Below are 25,884 nucleotides of genomic sequence, written 5' to 3' on the forward strand. Positions count from 1 at the left end.
ATTTTTAAAAATGAATAGATAACTGAATAACTAACTGGTTCAAGCGGTGGGCAATGTTTTTAGACTTCGAGGAAGGAATATAAGATAAGATAACCCATGTTTCTGTCCATTGCGCAGTTCACTGTTTCGATGTTTGAAAAGTTTTGTTGCTGTCGAACTGCAAGGTCTGTGACTGAAGTTGTGAAGTTTTTCTTGTACAGACGTTTAATGCATCAGAAGGGGCATACACTTGCGTGCAAGTATCCACGCACATACGCGCACGCGCGCGCGCGCGCACACACACACACACACACACACACACACACACACACACACACACACACACACACTAATACAGTGAATTACTGTATGTATTTGACTGATTGATAGTTCCTGGTTGTTGAACATTAATTACACTATGGTTTAAAGCTTTGCCGTTTTGCTGGCATAATTCCCAGACTTTGCTTCTTGATGTTTTTCCTAGTATTCGAAAGCCCTCTTGTATGGACAGAAGCACATTAAGTTCTACAGTTCCCTGTTCACTTTTTGCACCTTTTCTTGCAGCACCGTCGGCCCATTCATTGTAGAGAATAAGCTTACCAAGATGTGAAGGAACCCAGCAAAAAGTAATATGTGTTTCTTTCAAACATAAAAGATGTAAAATGTGGCTGATTTCAATTATGATCTTGGATTTGCTCTTACAGTTTGATGATTTAAAGCATATATTAATATAATACAGATTTGGAATCAACGCAAAACTGAGACTTGTAGAAGGCAAACTGGAAGATCAAGAATATGATTTAGAGCCATAAGAACATTCACCTTTTTGGAACTAAGATCAAATACCTTCAAAATTTCAAAAAGACAAAGTCCCAAGGTATAACTATAAAGATGTTAACCGGGAGAAATTTGAAAGTATGCTTGCTAGCTATAACATGTGCAGTCATGTACATCATGATGTGTGCATGCTTCTGGACAGTGGTATGAATGCTTGAATGCTTCTACACATGCATGGACATTTTTTATGAGAAGGAGAAAAAAAACAACTCATACAGTGACTCATACAGTGTGAAAGTTATTTGCTTGATATTTTTGGACAGGTGGACAAAAAGTTTGACATTCGAGAGCGTCTTCAAGAGCTGTTGGACAGAGTTGCCAGTGGCGCAGACTCTCAGGCAGTGGATGACAGCACAGTGTCAGTTTTGCCACCTTCACCATCAGTGGAGAGAGAAGAAGCTGAGGAAGCACGGGATGTACCACAAGGAGAGAGTGAGGGGAGGGGGAGTGAGGAGGGCGGGGCTGTCTTGACAGCCCCTTCAGGAGAAGAGAAGATGAAGGAGAAAGTTCATGCAAAACAGTGAGTGAACGTTGTTAAATCCATCAAAAGTTTTCTTTTTCTTTTCTCATTTATCACGTGTCATTGTGTGTCAGTGTGTACTGCAAATTGGTGGCACTGTGGCAGAATAATGATTGGTAAGGCGCTGGATGTTTGCTGCTGTGTTCAGCAGTGGACATGGTCCAAGGTTCCATTTTGGCATTGTGTTGTGTCCTTTTGAAAAGGCACTTTACTCCAGTTTTTCACCCCAGCCAGGTGTGAATGTTTACCTTCAGTTTGTATTTGTATTTGTATTTCTTTTTATCACAACAGATTTCTCTAAAATTCGTGCTGCTCTGCCCAGGGAGAGCGCATCTCTACACTACAGTGCCACCCATTCTTTTTTTGTATTTCTTCCTGCGCACAGTTTTATTTGTTTTTCCTATCGAAGTGGATTTTTCTACAGAATTTTGCCAGGAACAACCCTTTTGTTGCCGTGGGTTCTTTTACATGCGCTAAGTGCATGCAGCACATGGGACCTCCGTTTATCATCTCATCCGAATGACTAGCGACCAGACCACCACTCAAGGTCTAGTGGAGGGGGAGAAAATATCGGCAGCTAAGCCGTGATTCAAACCAGCGCGCTCAGATTCCCTGGCTTCCTAGGCAGATGCGTTACCACTAGGCCATCACTCCACTTGTTATTATTGTTATCATCAGATACCAAACTCTTTGCGCTTTACAGTCATTTGCACAGTATGTTACCTACTTGAGTAGAGCTGACTTACAGCTACCTCTTGGCACTCATTTGTTTCCTGTGTCAATCACTCAGGCTTCAGTCATATGCACGCACACACAAGTTTGTCAGAGTGGATTTTACTATAACTTTTGCCAGGGACAGCTGTCTTGTTGCTATTGGTTCTGGCGCTAAGTGCATGCTACATGTGGGACCTCAGTTTATCTTCTCATCTGAGTGACTAGCATCTAGACAACCACTCGAGCTGTAGAAAATTGTGTTGAGACTTGTCCCCTCAGTTTCTCTTGTTTCCTAGGCAGAGGCATTACCGCTTGGGCCACCACAGCTGCACACAGAAAAACCAAAATACTTTCACCCTCTCTGCTTGTCATGTTACCTACCTGAGTAGAGCTGACTAACAGCTGTGGAGTGATGGCCTGGAGGTAACGTGTCCGCCTAGGAAGCCAGAGAATCTGAGCTCGCTGGTTCGAATCACGGCTTAGTTGCCGATATTTTCTCCCCCTCCACTAGACCTTGAGTGGTGGTCTGGACGCTAGTCATTCGGGTGATATGATAAACCGCGGTTCCGTGTGCAGCATGCACTTAGCACATGTAGAGGAACCCATGGCAACAAAAGTGTTGTTCCTGGCAAAATTTTGTAGAAAAATCCACCTTGATAGTAAAAACAAATAAAACTGCATGCAGGAAAAAAATACCAAAAAAATGGGTGGCACTGTAATGTAGCGACGCGCTCTCCCTGGGGAGAGCAGGCCGAATTTCACACAGAGAAATCTGTTGTGATAAAAAGAAATACAAATACAAATGTTTGGTTTTTTCAGGAGCTTGCTGACTGCAGAGGAACCCGAGTCCAGCCCACCCCAGGCCTCTGGTGACAGGGCAGTAGAGAAAGCTTCCAAGAGAGGAAGAAGTGAGTGCATCGTTTGGAAGTGTGGCTTGTCCTTGTGATCTGGCTGCTTGGTTGGTTAGTCATGTTTTCTTGCCAGAATAACCGTATGGATGCACAGTTATGCATAGTATTGATGCCTTCTGTAGAATGTGCAACTGAGTCTTTGTTTATGCATATTATTGAGACATTGTAACACATGTACAAGTACATATCTATGTTATGTACATGGCTGTGCATATTTTTGACACTTGCTAACAGATAACTACAAATTTTTTTTTATGTGCTCAATTATATACTGCATATTTAACTGTTGTAAAAGCTGACACACACACACTCTCTCTCTCTCTCTCTCTCTCTCTCTCTCTCTCTCTCTCTCTCTCTCCTCACACACACTCAGACTCACACAGATACGCACACGCACACACACACACGCACATACACACACACACACTGAGGCACACACATGAAATTGCCACTGTCCAAGGGATGTCACCATTTTTCTTTATACTGTTGTGCATTTGAAAGTACACAAAATCAGTCCAATAACTATTTTACAGATGAACCGATCATGTAAAAAACCAAATATTTCTTGCATAACATCAAGAGGAATGTCTGGACAAATGGTACCTCCTGAAAGTCTTGAAATGCCAGAACAAAACATGAAAATACTCTGTGACATTTTTTTGCACTGAAGTGTGTGACAAGTGGCCATTGCTGTCGTGTCACACTGACTGTGCACCTGTTGACAGAGGCAGGCGGGGAGAAGACCAGGAGCAGTCAGTGGGAACATATCACTGTGCTGGTGTCGGAACTGGACGGACACCATGACCTGGTGACCTCCATCAGTGTCCAGGGAACTAACCTGGTGTCCGCCAGGTCAGCTTTTATTCAAATGTGCTTGGGTGTGGTTGGAGGGGGGGGGAGGGTTTGGTGGGGGGGGGGGGGGGGACAGTAACGGGAGAAAGCTGGATCTTTTCTGAATTGTAAACCTGTCTTTACCTTCCTTTGATCTTTTCTTCCTTTTTCGTATCTTTTTTTCTTCTTTTCCATCATCACCTTCTACTTATTTTCTTATCATCATCATCAGTTTTTCCCCCAGTCCACTTCTGGGTCCTGTTTTATTTGTTTTTGTATTTGTATTTCTTTTTATCACAACAGATTTCTCTGTGTGAAGTTTGGGCTGCTCGCCCCAGTTAGAGCATGTCGCATATACTACAGCCTCACCCATTTTTTTGTATTTTTTCCAGCGTGCAGTTTTATTTGTTTTTCCTATCGAAGTGGATTTTTCTACAGAATTTTGCCAGGAACAACCCTTTTGTTGCCGTGGGTTGTTTTATGCTGCACCTGGTGTAATTTCTTTTTGTTGTAGTATAAAGTATTCTTATCTCACCCGTAGATATTTGACTTTGTTTTTTCCTTGTGATACATTTGCCTTCTCAATGGCGGTAACACATCCACCTGGAAACTGAGAGAATATGAGCATACGGGATTGATTCCCAAACTGACCAGTATTTTCTCCCCCTACATGAAACCTTGATTGGTTGTACGGATGTTAGTCATTTTGGATGAGACAAAAAAACTCAGGTCCTGTGTGCAACGTACGTTAAGTGCACACAAAAGAACACACAGCAACAAAAGGGTTGTCCCTGGCAAAGTTCTGTTGAAAAATCCACTTTGATAATAATAATAATAATGGTATTTATATAGCGCTGAATCTTGTGCAGAGACAAATCAAAGCGCTTTCACACTAGTCATTCACACGCATGCATAACTCTAAAACTGTAGAAACTAAAGACAAGGAAGGGCAGGCAAATGAGGCTATTTTGGGAAGAGGTGGGTTTTAAGGCCAGACTTGAAAGAGCTGAGTGTGGAGACTTGACGAAGAGAAAGAGGAAGTTCATTCCACTTGCAAGGTCCAGAGACAGAGAAAGAACGGCGGCCAACAGTGGAGTGTTTGAATCTGGGTATGGGTAAACAGAGTGGATCCGAAGCCGATCGTAGTGAGTGAGATGGAGTGTGGAGGTGAAGGCAGCTGCAGAGATAGGAAGGGGCAGTTTTGTGAATACATCTATAACATAGAGTGCTGATCTTGTACTTTATTCAGTGGGAGACAGGGAGACAGTGGAGATGTTGCAAAAGAGGAGTGATGTGCTCAGATCTTTTCTTTCTGAGGACGAGTTGGGCAGCAGAGTTTTGTATGCACTGAAGGGACTGAATGGATGAAGCAGGCAAACCAGACAGTCGAGAGTTACAGTAGTCAAGGCGAGAGAGGATGAGAGAAACGACAAGTCTAGATGTTGTGTCAGGGGACAGATATTTCCGGACGGCACTGATGCGCCGCAGTTGACAGAAGCAGGACTGACATGTCTGACAGTGTATTGTCAAGGACAACACCGAGGTTCCTGACTGACCTTTTAACAGGTTCAGATTGGAAATGATCAACAATGACAGACTGGAATCGATCAGTGAGATAAGATTTGAACCAGTTTAGAACAGTGCCGTTGATACCAAATGTAAAATGAAGACGGGAAAGAAGGATTGAATGGTCTATCGTGTCAAAGGCAGATGACAAGTTGAGAAGAGTAAGAAGGGAAATTTTTCCTAAGTCGGATGCTATCAGTAGATTGTTCAGAATGTGGAGGAGAGTGGTTTTGGTGCTGTGGTCAGCGCGATAGGCAGACTGAAATGGGTGGATGAGATTGTTGAAACAAAGGTGGTTGTTGAGCTGCTTGAGGACAGCTTTTTCAAGGAGTTTGGACATGAATGGAAGATTAGAAACTGGTCGATAGTTTTTCAAAATGTTTGCGTCAAGGTTGGATTTCTTCAGAAGAGGCCGGACGATTGCAGTTTTGAAAGTGGATGGAAACATTCCAGTGAGAAGGGATGAGTTGACAATATTGGTGATTGTGGGGAGAAGATGTGAGACACACTGGGAAAAGACCGAGGCTGGTATAGGATCGAGCTCACAGGATTTTATTTTCATTTCTTTCAGGATTTCATGAACTTCTGTTTCAGTCAATGGATTACAGGAATGGAGCGGAGTGCCGCTGAATTGAGGATCAGGATGAACAGGTTGGAAAGACATTTGGTCTAAGATGGTACGAATACTTTGGACTTTTTCGAAAAAGAAAGAGGAGAAGACATTGGGGAGTTCAGAAAAAGTGTAGGCAGAAGGAAGAGGAGTCTTTTTTGCAGTTCCGAGAAGATTTGACATGACAGAGTAAAGAGATGTGGTGGATGTGGCATCGAGAACTTGAGAAGAAAAGAAGTTTGTTTTTGCTGATGAGATCATATGTTTGACTTTATTTATTTGTTTTTGGAATATTTGATTGTGGACTTGCAGTTTTGTTGATCACCATCGTCTTTCCAGTTGGTGATGTTTGTGTTTTGCAAGTCGAATGTCTTGTGTGTACCATGGGTAGTGGGGAGTGCATGTTCATCCAGCAGTTGAGAGAGGACAGTGTTGTAATGTGTGGATACGTCAGTACGGGAAGAAATTTTGGAAAGAGCGTTCAGCAGCTTGAGAAGAAAACGTATTAATGTTGATGGATTTCAGGTTGTGACGAGTAACAGATTTTTTGGTTCTGGTAGGTTTTGAAATATTAAGCAAGAATATAACAGCAGAATGGTCGGAAGAAAGTTTGTCAGTTACAGTCACTGACGCAGCCATGGCATCAGAGTCACGTGCGATGAGCCAGACCAACGTATGGCCAGATCTGTGTGTTGGTTCTGTAACGAACTGAGAGAGAGAATGAGTGGACAGAGATAGACATAGGCGTTTGACATCAGTGGAAGTCTGGTTGTCGAAATGAAAATTGAAATCTCCGAGGATAATAAGTTTGCCAGAACGAAGGTTGTAGTAATCAAGTAGTGTTCGGAACTCATCGTGAAACAGAGAAGACATTAGGTTATTTTTACGACTAGGAGGAGGACGATAGAGACAACAGAAGATGATTGAGTGACCGGGAACACTGAGAGTGACTTCTAGCATTTCAAAGGTATCATGTGGAAAGGCGTGGTTATGGGAGAAGGAGAGGGAAGACTCCAAGATATCTCTGTAGACGGTGGTGATGCCACCTCCACGAGACAATCGAGGAAGTGACATAGTTCTGTATCCAGGGGGGGTCAGTTGTTTAAGTTTGGGTTCGTGACCTTGTGACTTAACCAGGTTTCGGTAAGAAATACAATATGAAAGTTATTTTCAAAAATAAAATCAGAAATATAGTCAGTCGTTTGATCAGGGCAGACAGATTGAGCATTGAACAGACAGGCATGAAAGAGATCAGAGGTAAGGAGAGAGGAATCTAATGGTGAAGCAGGTGAGTCAGGCAGACAGACAGTGGAAGAAGAAGATGGTGACTGAGCAGTGGAGGACAATGGGAAGGAAGAAAAAGGTCCGGGAGTTGAGACAGGTGTGGCAGGAGTAGGAAGCGGAGCAGAGGCTATCACTGGCACGGGGGATACATTTCAGTTTGGAATATTGTCATCAGAGGGGACAATGTCACGGGAAGTAAAAATGTTAGCAGGAACATGTGTGTTGAGGTTGGAAGCAGCACAAACAGCGCCGCATGAAGTGGATCTGTCAACACACACAGGTAACGCATCAGGGGTACTGTCAGTAGTGCTGTTGGGGGTCCGTACGGAAACGACAGTTTTGATGGGCTTTTGTTTTCTCTTTCCTGCTCAGCGAGTTCGTCTTCGCGGCAGGCAAGCGCCTATGCCTGTTCCTCGCAGGCGCACAACTAGGTCAGGGGTCAAAGGTGCAGGTTCAATCGCAAACAGTTCAGTGCGCGAGTACAGAACAGAGGGAGGGACGTTGCGCTCACCTTGACAAAAGCTGCCCACCTGTCCACAACCACTGAACGTTACGTTACATTTTGCACGTGTACAGGCGTGTTGAAGGGAGAGATGAATGGCGGGCCAGCACAGTTCAAAAACTGACAGGAAAGCAGAAAAAGAAATCCAGAGCACAGCAAGTGATAGAAAAACAATACACTTGCCAACGGAAACAAAAAGGTTGTGCTGTTTTGTAGTGACAGGCTGTCCATAGGGAGAGCAGCCCAAAATTTATACAGAGAAACCTGATGTGAACAATGTGATTGCATTACAATACAATGCAATGCAATGCAATACATTGCAATGTAGTGCAATGCAGTACAATACATTGTAGTAATTGTTGTGTGATTACAGTCGGGACACCACGGTCAAAGTGTGGGATTTGGAAAGTGGGGAAGAAACGTGCAGTTTTGGGGGACACACAGAAACTGTGACATCTGTTCTGATTCTGTCAGCAGAAGAAAGTGCTCTGTTAAGTAAGTATTATTATGTCCAGCAATATCCACACATTGAAAATGTACTACCAATGCTTTTGGTCAGGTGGTTTCAGGTAATAATACAGTGATATCCAGTATCCACACTTTGAAAATGTACAGCCAGTGTTTTTAGTCAGGTAATTTGTTTGTTTTTACTTTCATTTGTTGTTCTGGTTTACAGATTCAGGTTCTTTATTACTATAATATTAGTTACTGTATTGACAAAGGAACTGGTTTTGTTACAGTTGTGCCATCTAGACATATTGGAAGAACGCCAGTTGTGACATTGATCCTTAACAACTAGTCCTGTCTGCAATGGAATAGTTTTCACTTGTGTGTAAAGAGAGTCAGTGTGATCCACTTCTTGTTCTTATGCTCACATTGGTGCTTGTGTATAATGTGTGTGTACATGTGTGCATATGTGTGTGTGTGCATGTGTGTGTATGTGCGCATGCGTGTGCATATGTCCATGGCAAACTATTAAGTTTGAAATTGGAATTTTCTCAGCTACTGCAAGTGGTATACAAATCAAATGTGATAGAATAGAAATTATGAATTAAAATTCCAGTAATTTCTGCATGTTTGTCATTACATGTTTTTTTTTTAATATAAATTTGACAGATACTAGTATTCCTTAAGGCCGGACACTACAATCAAATAACGACTTTTTTTTCTTTCTGACTATATCTCTTCTTTTTTTTTTGTCTGCTAGGTGTCACTTGTGGATCACAAAAAAAGTGTTCTTAGATTTCTGTGAATACCCGTTACTATGGAAACAAATCAAAATGGCCGCCAAACAATGTATCAAAGAAATCGGGTTTGTGATCCATGTGGTGCATGCAGATACTTTTTGTTATGTGGACTTGATACACAATGACATGATCTTCATTTTCATTTGAGATTTTGTTGATTCTTCAATTATTGTACTTTTTATGAATTTTTGAAATTTTGGGTATGGCAAAATCCTCAAAATTTACAATGGGTAAAAAGATTGGAACTGCTATGAATTAAAACCTAGAGAATATTTTCATACATACTCATGCCAAAACTTCAATAACATGTCATAAAACAATCATGCAAATTCTCATGGTTGTAGGTTTACTCGTCATTGAGCAAGTCCAAGGTATGTTGTCAAGGCCAGAAACTTGCCGACTTGCGTTGAAATTGAACAAAATAAACACTTTCGTGATTCAGCAAGCAATCTTTATTGGCAATTTTTTCATTGTTAAAGACATCTTTACAGTGGAAAAACTTATGCATATGATAGAAGAGATATTCAAGAATCAAAATCCACCAAAAACCCAAATCATGAAAAAATCATCATTTTGGTCTCTTTTGCACTGCTGTGTCCCCCCTTAACTTCCTTATGTGGCTGGAATTTATGGTATTTTTATATGTAACATTTGCTTTCTAGCAGATATGCATTAATAGAAAGTTGTTTCTGTCGAATGAGTATATATGTGTGCGTGTATGTGTGTTACTGGGTTGTTACTGTTAAAAATGGGTTCCATTTTGTGTGTGTGTTAAATTTATAGCATGAAAATACGTGGTATTAGGGTATGTGGATGTATGTAATAGATGAAAAGAGATGGTTAATGATCAGAGAGAGAATGGGAGGGGTTAGAGGTTGGTGAGAGGGATTGCAGGGATACCAACTGCTCTGATTTCATGGTGGTTCCTCCAAACTCTATGTATTATTGCAGTGCTCCAATTTCCTGATCTACCAAGAAAAAAACAAACAAACAAAAAACAAACAGACAAACAAAAACAAAACAAACAAAAAAATGCTTGCTTTAGTTTGGTAAGAAGCAGCATAGCTCGCTAACCAGGATCACAAAGAGTATGGAATGAAGCAAAGGCTTGATGGTGATTGGATAAAAAGTTAATTTGGAATATATTGATTGGCTGACTTCATTCTTTGTAATGAAGTTTTGAGAAAGCCACCTTCATTCCATTATTGTCTTATCCTGTGAGTCCAATGTCAATGAAAAAATGATGACTGCATTAACAGAAATGCCAGCCAGAATATTTCAGTGAGTTCTCCGGGTTCACTTGATCCTTGCTTTGCAATTATTGATAGATCTTCTATACATTGTGATGTGCCAAAATCATGATTTTCAGCAGAGGAGAGACTGACCTTAAATGTCATGTGCAAACAGCAAAGCACGAGTCTTGTGTTGTTTCTGCCAGGACCTCATCCAAAGTACACTCAAACAAGCATGCATGCATGCACACACACAGAGGAAGGAATAGAGACTAGTAGTAGGCCTCCTTTTCATGGCTGACCATGGATAGAGTATATCCGACCTAATGTCTAATTGGGCTGTCTGCTTGGACCAAGCAGTGTCACCTTTGACCGTAGAGACCGATGTGAGACAGTCTCTGTCACAGAGATTACATGTGTAAGCTGATGCTGGTCTGTTGGCTGCCATCCCTTTTCTGCAAGCTCGCTTTTCTGCTGCAGCAGCTGACAGTTTGTCCTCACCAGTCCGTAGCTGATTCTTGAGAGTGCTTCTCCATCTGTTGCGGTCATCTGCAAGGTCCTCCCAGGACTCAGTGTTGATCTCAAGCGCCTTCATGTCACGTTTGCAAACGTCTTTGTATCTCAGCTGTGGGCGGCCGATGCTTCTCTGCCCCGTGGCGAGCTCTCCATAAAGGATGTCTTTTGGGATGCGACCATCTTCCATACGGCGAATGTGGCCCAGCCAGTGCAGCCGACGCTGTCCCAGCATGGTGTACATGGTTGGGAGTCAGCGCGAGTCAGGACTTCGGTGTTTGTCACCTTGTCTTGCCAGGAGATGCTGAGTATGCGCCGCAGGCTTTTCAGGTGGAAGGTATTGAGCCTTTTCTCCTGACGAGCATGTGTGGTCCACGCCTCACTGCCATACAGCAAGGTGCTGAGGACGCAGGCGTTGTATACAGCCATCCTTGTCTTTGTGGTCAGCTTAGGATTTGTCCACCCTCTTTGTGTGAGGCGGGCTAGTGATGTGGCTGCCTTCCCGATCCTCTTGTCGATCTCGGTGTCAAGGGAGAGGTTGTCGGTGATGGTGGACCCAAGGTAAGTGAATTGATGGATGGCTTCAAGCTTGTAGTCATCAATTGTGATGGCTGGTGGAGACGGCGTGTCTTGGCCTAGGACGTTTGTCTTCTTGAGACTGATGGTCAGACTGAAATCTTTGCAGGCCTGGGAGAAGCGGTCCATTAGTGACTGCAAGTCCCTCTGGGTGTGGGTCACAACTGCGGCATCGTCAGCAAAGAGCATGTCTCTGATGAGGGCTTCATGGACTTTTGTCCTTGCTCTGAGGCGGGCGAGATTGAAGAGCCTGCCATCTGATCTGGTCCGCAGGTAGATCCCTTCTTGCGCTGTGCTGAACGCATGTCTCAGGAGAAGAGCAAAGAAGATTCCAAATAGGGTGGGGGCGAGGACGCAGCCTTGTTTGACACCGCTGCATATGTCGAAGGGCTTGGAGAGGTTACCATTAAACTGCACCGTCCCTTTCATGTTGGAGTGGAAGGACTCAATCAGGCTGTGCAGTTTGGGGGGGCAGCCGATCTTTCGAAGAGCCCTGAAAAGGCTGTCTCTGCTGACTAAGTCAAAGGCCTTGGTGAGGTCAATGAATGCAACATACAGGGGCATCCTCTGCTCCCTGCACTTCTCCTGGATTTGGCGAAGGGAGAAGATCATGTCTACCGTGGATCTCTCTGCTCGGAAACCACACTTTGATTCCGGGTAAACGCGTTCGGCCAGTTTCTGCAGGCGGATTAGAAGGACCCGAGCGTAGACTTTGCCTACAATGCTGAGGAGCGAGATCCCTCTGTAGTTGTTGCAGTCGCTCCTTTCACCCTTGTTTTTGTACAGGGTGATGATCTTGGTGTCCCTCATGTCTTGCGGTACAGCTCCCTCATTCCAGCTCTGACAGAGGACTGTGTGCAGAGGATGCAGGAGAGTAGTCTTGCAGTGTTTAATGACATCTGGGGGAATTCCGTCACTGCCAGGTGCCTTGCCTGATGTCAGGCTGTTAATGGCCTTGCTGAGTTTGTCCTCAGTTGGCTCTGTGTCAAGTTCTTCCATGACCGGCATGCACTTGATGGCATCGAGGGCTGAGTTGGACACCATGTTTTCTGTGGTGTAGAGGTCGGAGTAGTGTTCTGCCCATCTCTCCATCTGCTGGCTAGGATCGTTGATTACTTCCCCAGTGAGGGATTTGAGGGGGGCAGTCTTGCTCTGTGTTGGTCCCAGTGTTTTTTTGATACCATCATACATCCCTCGGATGTTGCCTCTTACAGCAGCATTCTGTATCTCTTCACTGAGCTCTGTCCAGTACTCATTTGCACAACACCTGGCATTAAGCTGAACCTTACTCCTGGCGGCCCTGAGGATTTGCAGGTTCTTCTCACTGGGTGCCTGTTTGTACTCGGTGAGTGCAGCATGATTGGCCTCAATAATAGGAGTCATCTCTGATGATTTGGCCTCAAACCAGTCATGGGACTTTGCGGTTTTCTTCCCAAAGGTGGCCATAGCAATGCGGTGCATGGTGTCTCGTAGCGTTTCCCATCTTTCTATGACAGAGTCTCTTGGCTGCAATGCATCAAATTCTTTCTCAAAGGCCTCTGCGAACTGTTCTACAAGGTCTGGCTGAGACATCTTGCTGACGTCAATGCGAGAGTTCCCTTGTTTCTTTGAGCTGTGGAACTTCTTTGGGTGCAGTCTAATCTTGCAGCATACCAGAGAGTGGTCCGTGTCGCAGTCTGCACTGAAATATGTGGGGTGTTTATTGCAGTAAAGTTACTGAAATATCTGGGGTGTTTATTGCAGTGAAGTTACTAAAATGTGTGTGGTGTTTATTGCAGTAAAGTTACTGAAAAGTGGGGTGTTTATTGCAGTAAAGTGTGTATTGTGTTTATTGCTGTAAAGTTACTGAAATTTGTGGGGTTTATTGCAGAAGAGGAGGACACTACAGAAGGCGACAGTTGCATCATCAGTGGATCAACAGACTGCACCTTCAAAGTGTGGTCCTTGAAATCAGGTCAGTCTTCTGAAAGATTTTCCTTCGGACAGTTACTGATAGTGCAATTACAAATCAGCACACATAATTCCTTATGTGAATAGTATGTATTTCACTCAGTTAAAACAGTGCAGAGAAAGAATTTTGGCAAATAGCTCATTCCTGTGAAGCCTGATTACACACCGTTGGAGGCATGCACAAGTCCTTATTTTTGTGCATGATATACACGAGCAATTAAAGATCAAAGGTGTATTTGTGTTGTATTGCTTTTTGTCACAATGGATTTCTCTGAAATTCCAGCTGCTTTCAGTTAGGAGAGCAAATCTCTACAGTGCGGTGCTATCCTTTATGTCTTCAAGTATATTTGTTTCACAAAGTGAATTTTTCTACAGATTTTTGCCAGGAGCAACCCTTTTTTTGCTTGGGTTCTTTAAAAAAAATGTGCAGTAAGTGCATGCTACACACAGGATGTGGTTGATTGTCTCCTCCACATGACTAGCACCCTGACCACGACTCAAGTTCCAGTGGAGAGGGATTAAATATTCCTGTGTGTATATGGTACTGGAACCCATGCACACTGACTTAGCGCTGACTGTAGCAACACATTCATCCCTAGGAGAGCTGCCAGAATTTGATGCAGATACATCGCTTGTGACAAAGAGTAATACAGTACAATGCAAATTATAATAGAATACCTGATTTGGCAACAAATTCAGCTTGCCTGTGTGTGACTTGCAGTTGTTTTTTGTTATTGTTTTTTTAATATATATATTTTTTTAATTGTTTTTGGCTTTTGTCTGACTTGTGTGAACAAAGTGAGTCCTTGTAATAACCCAGATTTGGTTGTCTGTGTGCAAGAGAGTTAAGGTCTCAAATATGATCTTTAGCAAACTTGGTACAATCAGTGGTCATGTTGAAAACAAAAAAACTTCTGTGGAAGGAAACAAAGTGAAGGTCACAACATGGCCTCTTGGGAAAATGTAAAACCATGATGGAACACACACATGGGTAGGATCTAGCTGTGGGTGGAAAAGCCCCCCTCTTATGATGTTTGAACCCACATTCTCCCAGCCCTCAGTCTGAGGCACTAACCACTTTGCCACAGTGGCTGATTCCTGCAGTTTACTTTTATGGAAATGTTTATGCTTCTCTGTCAATGTTGGTTCATTGTATTCACACCTTATGCTTCCCTGTCAATGTTGGTTCATTTTATTCATACCTTATGTTTCTCTGTCAATGTTGGTTCATTTTACTCCTCCCTTATGTTTCTCTGTTAATGTTGGTTCATTTTATTCATACCTTATGCTTCTCTGTCAATGTTGGTTCATTTTATTCCTCCCTTATGTTTCTCTGTCAATGTTGGTTCATTTTATTCATACCTTATGTTTCTCTGTCAATGTTGGTTCATTATATTCACACCTTATGCTTCCCTGTCAATGTTGGTTCATTTTATTCATACCTTATGCTTCTCTGTCAATGTTGGTTCATTTTATTCACACCTTATGTTTCTCTGTCAATGTTGGTTCATTTTATTCATACCTTATGCTTCTCTGTCAATGTTGGTTCATTTTATTCATACCTTATGCTTCAGGAAAGCTCATCAGGTCAGTGTACACCTTTAACCCAATCACCTGTCTGGACTACAGCTGTTCTGCACACCTCCTGGTCACTGCATCAGGTGAGATGAGGGATGGTGGAGAGGCTACTCTACACTGGCTGTTGTTACCTGTGCTGTTACATGTGTTGTGTGGCAGCAGACAATGTGACTGCTGTTACCTGTGTTGTGTGGTAGCAGTCTGTGTGACTGTTGTTACCTGTGTTGTGTGGTAGCAGTCTGTGTGACTGTTGTTACCTGTGTTGTGTGGTAGCAGACTGTGTGACTGCTGTTACCTGTGTTGTGTGGTAGCAGTCTGTGTGACTGTTGTTACCTGTGTTCTAACCTGTGTTGTGTGGTAGCAGACTGTGACTGCTGTTACCTGTGTTGTGTGGTAGCAGACTGTGACTGCTGTTACCTGTGTTGTGTGGTAGCAGACTGTGACTGCTGTTACCTGTGTTGTGTGGTAGCAGTCTGTGTGACTGTTGTTACCTGTGTTCTAACCTGTGTTGTGTGGTAGCAGACTGTGACTGCTGTTACCTGTGTTGTGTGGTAGCAGACTGTGACTGCTGTTACCTGTGTTGTATGGTAGCAGACAGTGTGACTGCTGTTACCTGTGTTGTGTGGTAGCAGACTGTGACTGCTGTTACCTGTGTTGTGTGGTAGCAGACTGTGACTGCTGTTACCTGTGTTGTGTGGTAGCAGTCTGTGTGACTTCTGTTACCGGTGTTGTGTGATAGCAGACTGTGACTGCTGTTACCTGTGTTGTGTGATAGCAGACAGTGTGACTGCTGTTACCTGTGTTGTGTGGTAGCAGTCTGTGTGACTGTTGTTACCTGTGTTGTGTGATAGCAGACAGTGTGACTGTTGTTACCTGTGTTGTGTGATAGCAGACTGTCTGACTGTTGTTACCTGTGTTGTGTGATAGCAGTCTGTGTGACTGTTGTTACCTGTGTTGTGTGGTAGCAGACTGTATGACTGTTGTTACCTGTGTTGTGTGGTAGCAGACTGTATGACTGCTGTTACCTGTGTTGTGTGGCAGCAGTCTGTGTGACTGTTGTTACCTGTGTTGTGTGATAGCAGACAGTGTGACTGTTGTTACCTGTGTTGTGTGATAGCAGACAGTGTGACTGCTGTTACCGGTGTTGTGTTATAGCGGACTGTCTGACTGTTGTTACCTGTGTTGTGTGATAGCAGTCTGTGTGACTGTTGTTACCTGTGTTGTGTGATAGCAGTCTGTGTGACTGTTGTTACCTGTGTTGTGTGATAGCAGTCTGTGTGACTGTTGTTACCTGTGTTGTGTGATAGCAGTCTGTGTGACTGTTGTTACCTGTGTTGTGTGATAGCAGTCTGTGTGACTGTTGTTACCTGTGTTGTGTGATAGCAGACTGTCTGACTGTTGTTACCTGTGTTGTGTGATAGCAGACAGTGTGACTGTTGTTACCTGTGTTGTGTGATAGCAGACAGTGTGACTGTTGTTACCTGTGTTGTGTTATAGCGGACTGTCTGACTGTTGTTACCTGTGTTGTGTGATAGCAGTCTGTGTGACTGTTGTTACCTGTGTTGTGTGATAGCAGACTGTGTGACTGTTGTTACCTGTGTTGTGTGATAGCAGACTGTCTGACTGTTGTTACCTGTATTCCAGATGGAGGGAAGGTGGAACTGTGGGACGTCAAGACAGGGAAAAACGTCTGCTCTGTTCGGGATCATGAGGATGCTGTGACCGCAGTGAAGGTATGGCTAGTGTAACATGGTGCTTATTTCTGTCCATTGTTGCTAAGTTGTATTTTATTTGTCAATGATTTATTTCTTCTGCATTCCAGCAAACATGCCTACAATTCCTGAATAGCTGTCTTTACTACAGAAAAAGGAAAAAAAATTGATGGCCCATTTTTGACGTTATGGTCATGGATCACATGTTACAGAAGGAACAAATTAGGATACCCATTTTGGTGTGTGGACAAAGTGGTGGATGGGAAGTTCTAGTTCAGACAGTGTGGGCATTCACTGAGTCCATCACAGGCTGTGGGGAGCCCAAGTAAAGAGAAAGTGCACTCACATTAAAAGATGGCCAGCTGTCACAAGGGATTTTGTCAGTGGTTCTCTGTATGTGTGAACATGCATATATATTCTTACATGTACAGCATCGCATTTCAGGAATATATTGTGTCCTTGAAAATTCTTGAAGATATCATCTTGTTTCTAATTTTGACATAATCTGTTCTTGGTGGTAATGTTTTGGGGTCTGTCTGTATGTGTCTGTCTGTCTCTGTGTCTGTCTGTCTGCCTGGTTGACCACCTGACTGTCTTTATGATTGATTTTAACTTTTGTACACATTATTGTATAAATTGTACAACTTCCTTTCATAGTATTGTCTTGAGTCTTTTGGCTTTTTTGGGGGGGTGGGGTGGGGGGGGTTCTTCTTTTTGTTGGTCTTTTTTTTTCTTTTTTTCTTTTTTTCAGTGAATGAAAACTTGTATGCTTTTTCTTGTATGGGTGATTTATTCCACAATTGCTATTTATTACAATGACATAGTTATGGAATGCTGGGTATTGGTCTTGATTATTGTCTCGTTTTGAGTTGATTGTGTAATGGACTATATATGCATATAAGTATAACGACTTACATCTGTTATTGTTAATGTTCACTGTATTCAGATTTTTTTAAGAATATATTTTTTAAAATTTAATTTAATTTTATATTATTTTTTTCCTTCTACATGTATTCTGAATTGTCATAATGAATTCATATACAAAATAAAACGGTGGTCGACCCACGAAAGTCTGGGACACACACACGCACACGCACACGCACACAAGGTATTGGGGTAGGCATTATATTCCTGGGACACACACGCGCACATGCACACAAGGTATTGGTGTAGGCATTATATTCCTGTCAGGCTGTTGTATGATCAGGCTGGTTGTGGCGATGAAGTCTGCATTGACTGATACTGAGATTTTCATTAACCCATAAGGGCCTTTGGCGCCAAACCTTATTGAAATGAGATCAGTGTGGCATGATTTTGAATTGCAGTTTCTGCTTTTTTGTGTACTTTTTAAGTGGTGGAACTGATTTAGCTGATCAAAAGTAATGCAAGTTTTGCATCCCCAAGAGGAGGATATCCAAATATAGAGTGGTGACTTACATCCTGACCTGAAAGCTGTGTGTTATTTCAGAGGCAGCAGCCCTTCACTGACCAGTTATTTATCTACAGCTGACAGGGGATACAAAATGGAAAAACAATTAGGGAAGAGAATGCTGCCTACAAAGTCACAACCTCCAGCCTAACGATGGAAGTTGAAGCTGTGACACATGACCTCCAGTGGCTATCGTCCATCCATATGCCCGGAAACCAACATGCCATGATTCTAACCAACTCAGTGAACCTCATACAGAAAATTGAAAATGGAATGGGAAGCCCAGAGTGGCATAAGGCAATGCGCAACTTTCAGATTAAAAAACTTACTTGGTCATACTGCACGGGACATGCAGGAGTTAAGGGAAATGAGCGAGCTGACAGACTTGCTGGTAACACAACAACAACGAGCAGCTTAGATCTAGGAAAATCGGAAATCCTGAGAAAAGTCAAAGAATATCAAAAAGAACAGGTACAAGGCCATCACACCATCGATCGCCTCAAAGAAATAAAAGCAGAGAGAGGGAGCGGCCATAAGTCTAGCATGAAAGGTAGAGCACGATGCTTCGCAAATCAAACAAATATTGGCATCATTTCCAAACCAACATTGCGCAAGTTTCTTCAAAACGGAACAGAGTCTCTGTGGGCTTTTCCAAATACAATAGACTGAGCAACACACTAGAGGAGGGGGGTAGAGGAGGTGCAGGGTAATGTGTGTGTGTGTGTGTGTGTGTTGGGGCTCATGTACGTTTATGTGTATTTGACTGTGCTTTCATATCTGTGAAACTGCATGTTTGGTGCATATCTGTTATGCATATGTGGGTGTTCTTGGCGTCAGAGAATTTTTCCCATCCCTCTTGCAGCTAATCAGTGGCAGCCTCTGTGCATGTGTGTATGTGTGTGTGTGTGGGTCTGTGTGTTTGAGTGCGTTTGTGCATGCGCGAGAGTGTAAGTGTACACAAGTGTCAGGAGAGTTCTGTGCACGTGTGTATGCGTGTGTGTGTGTGTGGGGAGGGGTCTGGGGGGGGGGTAGAGGATGAGGTATGTGTGTGTATGCTTGCCTACACTGTGGGAGCAACGGAATATTGGAACGTGCGGGTGTGCATATATATATCTTTGTATATATGTGTGTGTGGGGGGGGGGGGGGGGGGATATGGGCGTATGTGTGTGTGCTTGTACAAGTAAGTGTTCATCTGTGTGTGTGTATGTGTGTGTGTGCCGTGGAAGCTGCGATACGTAGCCTAGAAATGAGTGTGTAGAGGAGGGGGGTAGAGGAGGTGCAGGGTAATGTGTGTGTGTGGGGGGGGGGGGGGCTCATGTACGTTCATGTGTATTTGACTGTGCTTTCATATCTGTGAAATAATTGCATGTTTGGTGCATATCTGTTATGCATATGTGGGTGTGTGTGTGAATGTGTGTCACCATGTTTTACATTTATTTGTTTATTTATCATCATTGTTGTCTTTTTTATTTCTTTATTTTATTATTATTATTATTACTACTACTTTTTTTTCTTTTTTTTAAATTTTTTTAATGTTTTTTTAATGTATGCTTATAGTTGACTTCATCAAGTTTTTGCGCCTTATACATATTATTATAATTAGTAGTAGTTGTTTTTTTTAATGTATTTATCTATTATTTATTCACCCTTTTTTTTCCTCAAGGCCTAAGCATGTTGGGTTACGCTGCTGGTCAGGCATCTGCTTGGCAGATGTGGTGTAGCATATATGGATTTGTCCGAACGCAGTGACGCCTCCTTGAGCTACTGAAACTGAAACTGGAACTGACAGGGGTCTGAATTCACCATTGATACAGTTGATCAATCCTAACTTGCAGAATGATGCATCTTGTTTGTCACACAGTCAAAAAGCTGTGCGTGCACATGAATGACTTGTGTGTAAGTACTTTGATTTGTCTCTGCACTGGATCCAGCACAATGTAGATAAATAATACTTTTATGACCTTTGGAAATAAAAAGCATCATTTCCCCCCCCCCCCACCCCCCCCCTCTCTCTCTCTCTCTTTCCTTTCACAAAATTTTAATGTATTATTTGTATTGTCGTATTCATTTATTTTAGTTTTATGTTAACATTATACATAAACATAGGATAAACTGTCCAGGCCTGATCAGCTGAATGTGTTGGGTTTATGGGACAGTCAGGCATCTGCTGCTGTTTTTCTTTTCCTTTTTTTACAATGGATGTCTGCATTCTCAGACACCCTTGAAACAAACTGAACTGAACTCTCTCTATTAGAACATGTTCCTCCTCTTTTTTTGCCGCACAAGGTGTTCATCAACAGGTGTGCAGGGAACAGCAGAGACATTGACCTCTGGAACTGAGGCACTGTTTATCAACAGGTGTGCAGGGAACAGCAGAGACAGTTACCTCTGGAACTGAGGCACTGTTTATCAACAGGTGTGCAGGGAACAGCAGAGACATTGACCTCTGGAACTGAGGCACTGTTTATCAACAGGTGTGCAGGGAACAGCAGAGACATTGACCTCTGGAACTGAGGCACTGTTTATCAACAGGTGTGCAGGGAACAGCAGAGACATTGACCTCTGGAACTGAGGCACTGTTTATCAACAGGTGTGCAGGGAACAGCAGAGACAGTTACCTCTGGAACTGAGGCACTGTTTATCAACAGGTGTGCAGGGAACAGCAGAGACATTGACCTCTGGAACTGAGGCACTGTTTATCAACAGGTGTGCAGGGAACAGCAGAGACAGTTACCTCTGGAACTGAGGCACTGTTTATCAACAGGTGTGCAGGGAACAGCAGAGACAGTTACCTCTGGAACTGAGGCACTGTTTATCAACAGGTGTGCAGGGAACAGCAGAGACATTGACCTCTGGAACTGAGGCACTGTTTATCAACAGGTGTGCAGGGAACAGCAGAGACAGTGACCTCTGGAACTGAGGCACTGTTTATCAACAGGTGTGCAGGGAACAGCAGAGACAGTTACCTCTGGAACTGAGGCACTGTTTATCAACAGGTGTGCAGGGAACAGCAGAGACAGTTACCTCTGGAACTGAGGCACTGTTTATCAACAGGTGTGCAGGGAACAGCAGAGACAGTTACCTCTGGAACTGAGGCACACACAGCAGCCATTCACATACCCAACTTCTGCTTCATAAGACAGACATTTATCTGATTGAAACACACTCCTTTCCTTGTACAATGTGATCATCTTCTGTGGGGTTAAAATCATTATACAGAATGCTTTATTATCTAGAAAAAAATTGAGAAATTTTACCTTTCAGGAAAAGAAATGAAACAAAAGTCAGATGTAAATACATGAGTTAATTAATTACAAACCTTGGTAAGAAAAGCAAAAACAGATACCTGTAAGGTTTCATATTACTGCTTCAAGATATATTTACTTTCCTTACTTTAATGGTTTTGTACAATTGTATTATTATTCAAATATTCTTTAGTACATTTATATTATTATATATGTTCTTCAGTATCCATTGGCACCAGGTTGGACTGAGGTAAATTGGAAACAAGTGACTTTCCCAAGAACACACCACGCTGTGTTGGGGCCTGGAACCCTGGTCACTGCTGAACACTGGATCACAAGTCCAGTGCCGAACTGATTGGGTTGGGTATAGGAAGGTTAAGATGGCAGAAAGAGGGGAGGTGTGGGTGTAGAGTGGAGTTTAACGACCTATCGACTTCACGCCCTTTAGGTCAAGTTGTTCATGGCTGTGGTCTTTTCCATGGGTGTGTGACATGGTCAAGGCGTTGGTCCTGTGGTCTTGTTCGTGGAGGGTCCTTGCTGTGTGCTGGCCACCGGTGATGCCCATGGTCTGTGCTGTGTCCTGGCTGTGTTCGGGTGGTGGAGTCCTGGTTGTCGGTCTGAGGCTGGTTCTCGTGATGTCTTGTCCCAGTGGCGATGATCACAGTAGGGGGGCGCACTCTGGATGACCGTTAAGCCCCCTGGTTCAGCCAGGGGAACCGGGGCCCCATACAGCATCAGTCACACGCCTTGTCCTGGTGGTTGTCATGTGGGGGAGTCCAGGCTGGCAGTCCAAGGGGTGTCTTCGCTGGCTTCTGGCTCCTCGTCTGGGTGGTGGTCCCTTCGGGTTGGTTCCTGGTCATCCATCGGTGGGAAGTGTCCTTTTCTGTTGACAGATTCAAACACACACTTCACATGCATGCACACCGCTGTGCATACTCCTCACACACTCACATACAGGTCACAGTCAGGGTCGTTCCTGTGTTCCCATTGCGCAGTGGTTAAAACCACAGGGCAATGCCGGAGGACAGGAGCAAGTCAGTCAGGGTTAAGAGGGGAGGATTGTGCCCTGCTTTTATATGCTGAGCCCTGGACTCAGTGGTTGTGAATGCACCGTCCTGACAGCCATGAAAGGCTTTAGGACCTTGAACCTTTTTTTTTTTTTTTTGCTGCCCCATCATCTGCACCATTTCAGTGGCATTACTCCCACGCCGCTCATTTAGATTCCCCTGTACACGCCCACACCTGGGTTCGTCGTCACAGTTCCAGTGTCGGCAGTCCACAGGGAACCATCGATGTTAGGTCGCCAGGAGGCCACACACCAGAGGAGACCCTGCACTGCTGCTGAGTCACTTCGGTGGTGTTCAGTGGTGCCTGTTCTGATTCAACATACTTAGGACACCACCTACTAAGCCCCCTACTAACGACAATAATAGCTTAGTCGCGGAGCCAGACTGAGTGAACGTCCCTCCCAGAGTGGAGACCACCACCACGTCCCTCAAACAACAGTGCCCCATGAATCTGCCGACACTGAAGACACCGACAGGGCTCAACAAGCACAGAAGTGGAGGGGTATCAAAACTGAGGTCACCATGAGAGCAGGGCATGAAAGGCCACAGACTTTGAGACTGTTTTGTTTATATTAATGATGATGAAGGAGGAGGATGACCATGATGATGTTGCTGTGGAGGTCCATTTTGGTTTGGGACTGCGTGACAAGGCTGTACTCTACGCTTTCTGTCACAATGATATCCTGGCATTAACCAGGCCCAAGAGATACAGACACTTGCAGTGTTGGTCAGGTAAATAGAGCAACACACACAAAGACGCATCCTTGAAGTGGATGACACTTGACTGTGTGGTCCCAGTCTCCCCATTTAAGCCCACAGCACACTCAACTCTGGGTACGAGCCAGTCGTGGGCAAAAAAACCCACCTGCGCTGGGATTCGAACCCGTGTCCTCCCAGCCGTCAGTCCGCGACGCAAACCACTTGGCCACAGTGGTTGGTGGACCTTGAGCCTTTGTGTGTGGGAGCCCTCCAGTCACTGAGTGTGTCACCAGGTGCTGAACAACACCGTCATCACTGCAGACGCCGAGGGTCTGGTGATGGTGCATGAGATCCGTCATGGCTCGCTGGTGCGTGTCTTCGTGTCGGAGGATGTCAAGGTCGCAGGGTCGGGTCAGGTCCACCGGCGGACCATTCGCAGCCTGGGGGCATCAGACAAGGTCGTTGTCATTGGCGACGATGCCGTCAACCTGAAGCTGTTGGACTGGAAGAAAGGTGAGGTTTCTGCAGTGTTGAAAAGGTTCAAAGGTTAAAACTGTGCCTTGAACTCTGGTATGTTGGGGTGATTGATTGTTGATTTGGAAAGAATTGCGGCCTGGAATGCAATCACCTACACAGATGGTTTGTGTGCACACACACAGACACCACAAGTGCATGCATGAACCTATGCACACACACGCACACACACTCTCTCTCTCATACAAACACACACACACACACACACACACACACACACAGAGGGCGTAGGAATGTTAAAAAAGGTTAAAAGGTTAAAACTGGGGTTCAAACCCTGATTACTGGTGAACACTGGATCAGAATTCCCTGATTCTGCCGTGGTGCCTCCTGAAATTTTACAGAGCGGGAAAAGGTGTAACTGCTTGTTTGGAGCCTAGTTAACACACATGCATGCATGCCCACTCATATGTACACGCATACACATGTGCACACACACATAAGCACACATATACGCACACAAGCACATGCTCGCGCGCACACAGACACACACACACACACACACACACACATTAAAAACAGTTATTGATCTGTTAGTCTAATACTTCTTTTATTAATTGTGAAATGTTTTGTATATGCTTGTGTTGTAGTTTATGAGGGAATATGTGCACATGAATGGGATGGGCATGGTGTATTTATGTCCAAGCATTTGTGTTCAAGTGTGTGTGCGTGTGTGTGGTGTGTGTGAAATAGAAATGCAGTTGTGTATTTCATTATCACAATGTTCTTGTATGTATGTATATATATATATATATATATATATATATTCATTTTGTTTGTTGTTGTTGCTTTTATTGACTCACTTGTGTAAACAAAGTGAGTCTATGTTTTAACCCGGTGTTCGGTTGTCTGTGTGTGTGTGTGTCAGTGTGTCCGTGGTAAACTTTAACATTGACATTTTCTCTGCAAATACTTTGTCAGTTGACACCAAAAAATAGGCATAAAAATAGGAAAAATTCAGTTCTTTCCAGTCATCTTGTTTAAAACAATATTGCACCTCTGGGATGGGCACAAAAAAAATTAAAAAAGAAGCCTAATTATATGCAAACGCATTTACTGTTATATTTATATTTTTTGTATTCTCTAAACTTGGCACTTTGATCTGATATTCTGACACAACAACAAGAGCAGTCATTATCATCATTTTTTGTTCAAACAGGAACTTCTTTTGCTAAGCATGGAAGTTTTATTTATTTTGCAAACGTTTTGGTGCAGATAGTAAAAAAGGGAAATTAATTTCTAATTAATGCCAGGGGACTTAATTTGCTTTAAACTGATCTTTCTCATCTTAAACATTACATGAAATTATACTCAGTACATAAAAAACTTGTGTGTTTTACTCTCAGTGTACAGGGCTTTCACAATGTTCATTCGCCCAAGTGGCCTTTTTTCGGAAAATACTAAAATCAATACGACGAGTGGACTTTACAGATCTATTGGCTGAGCCCTGAAGGTCATGGGCAAAAATCAATTGCATACACATATTTATACACATTCAAAGCGCGTGCTTGTATTCTTCGCGAACGCGAACGACGCCATTTTGTTTCAAGTTGTTGACCTGCCCGTTCAATCCTATATTCAATGGACAATACACAATAACATGTGATGGAAAGTTGGAGAAGGAGACCGTTAAATATTTATTCAGAGAAAGATTTGTGAACGCCTCATCACTTACTGGATTATGCCCCAAACTGCCATAAAAATATCCACAGAATTCACAGTTTAAAATTGTAAACCATGCGAGTTAATACCCTTGAATTGATCATGATGAAACGAAAACATTTCCAGTTTTTGACTTTTCTCAAAATGAAGTCCTTTTCACTTCTTACGACGTTTAGAAGTACTTGTACTTGGCTCTGCATGTTATTAGGTTAACAAAATATTCAATTTTCATATCAATTTTAAAACTATAAAACTAGAATGAACATAAAAGAGAAATTGAATCGACCGTGTCGTACTACATTCCCAGCGGGTGTAACTAAACTTGTACATCTATCTAGATCTAGTGAAAACGGCTAAATGTTGCAGTGTGATTGCATATAGCCTCTATCCACGTCTCCTTTACTGTGGTCTTAAAAAGATTTTTTTTTTTTTGAATTTTTTTTTTTTTATTTTTTTTTTTTTTTTTTTTTTTATTGCCCTTAAAGATTTTTTGAATGCCCAAGATACACCAGAATAATATTATTTAAACAGCGTTCTCACTGCGAATACCGCAATTGATTTATCGCCCTTTAAAAAAGTATGTTCAAATATTAAATTTTAGAATGTCAGTTAAGGAGCCACGATAGTGTAATGGGTAAGACAGTTTCTTCTCACCCGAACACGCAGGGTTCAAATCTGGTTAGGACTT

General features: G+C 43.2%; 1 protein-coding gene and 1 long non-coding RNA gene across 2 annotated transcripts in view; one reads left to right on the top strand and one right to left on the bottom strand.

Annotated features, from left to right (window-relative positions):
• The window catches only part of LOC143301874 (uncharacterized), a 49,065-nt gene that overhangs the window by 531 nt on the left and 22,650 nt on the right, over positions 1 to 25,884 (top strand). Inside the window, exons 2-9 of the mRNA XM_076616291.1 lie at positions 1,080 to 1,336; positions 2,870 to 2,958; positions 3,687 to 3,813; positions 8,128 to 8,249; positions 13,193 to 13,276; positions 14,847 to 14,933; positions 16,495 to 16,583; positions 23,297 to 23,516. Of these exons, the coding sequence (XP_076472406.1) occupies positions 1,080 to 1,336; positions 2,870 to 2,958; positions 3,687 to 3,813; positions 8,128 to 8,249; positions 13,193 to 13,276; positions 14,847 to 14,933; positions 16,495 to 16,583; positions 23,297 to 23,516 (1,075 nt within the window). The remainder of the gene's footprint in view (positions 1 to 1,079; positions 1,337 to 2,869; positions 2,959 to 3,686; positions 3,814 to 8,127; positions 8,250 to 13,192; positions 13,277 to 14,846; positions 14,934 to 16,494; positions 16,584 to 23,296; positions 23,517 to 25,884) is intronic.
• On the bottom strand, positions 20,141 to 23,264 carry LOC143301875 (uncharacterized). Its single transcript, XR_013057857.1, has 2 exons — positions 23,170 to 23,264; positions 20,141 to 22,120 (listed from the first exon to the last, which is right to left on the bottom strand). It is a non-coding gene; the product is annotated as an uncharacterized LOC143301875 (long non-coding RNA).

The sequence above is a fragment of the Babylonia areolata genome, chromosome 28, assembly GCF_041734735.1.
Source record: "Babylonia areolata isolate BAREFJ2019XMU chromosome 28, ASM4173473v1, whole genome shotgun sequence".
NCBI lineage: Eukaryota > Metazoa > Mollusca > Gastropoda > Neogastropoda > Buccinidae > Babylonia > Babylonia areolata.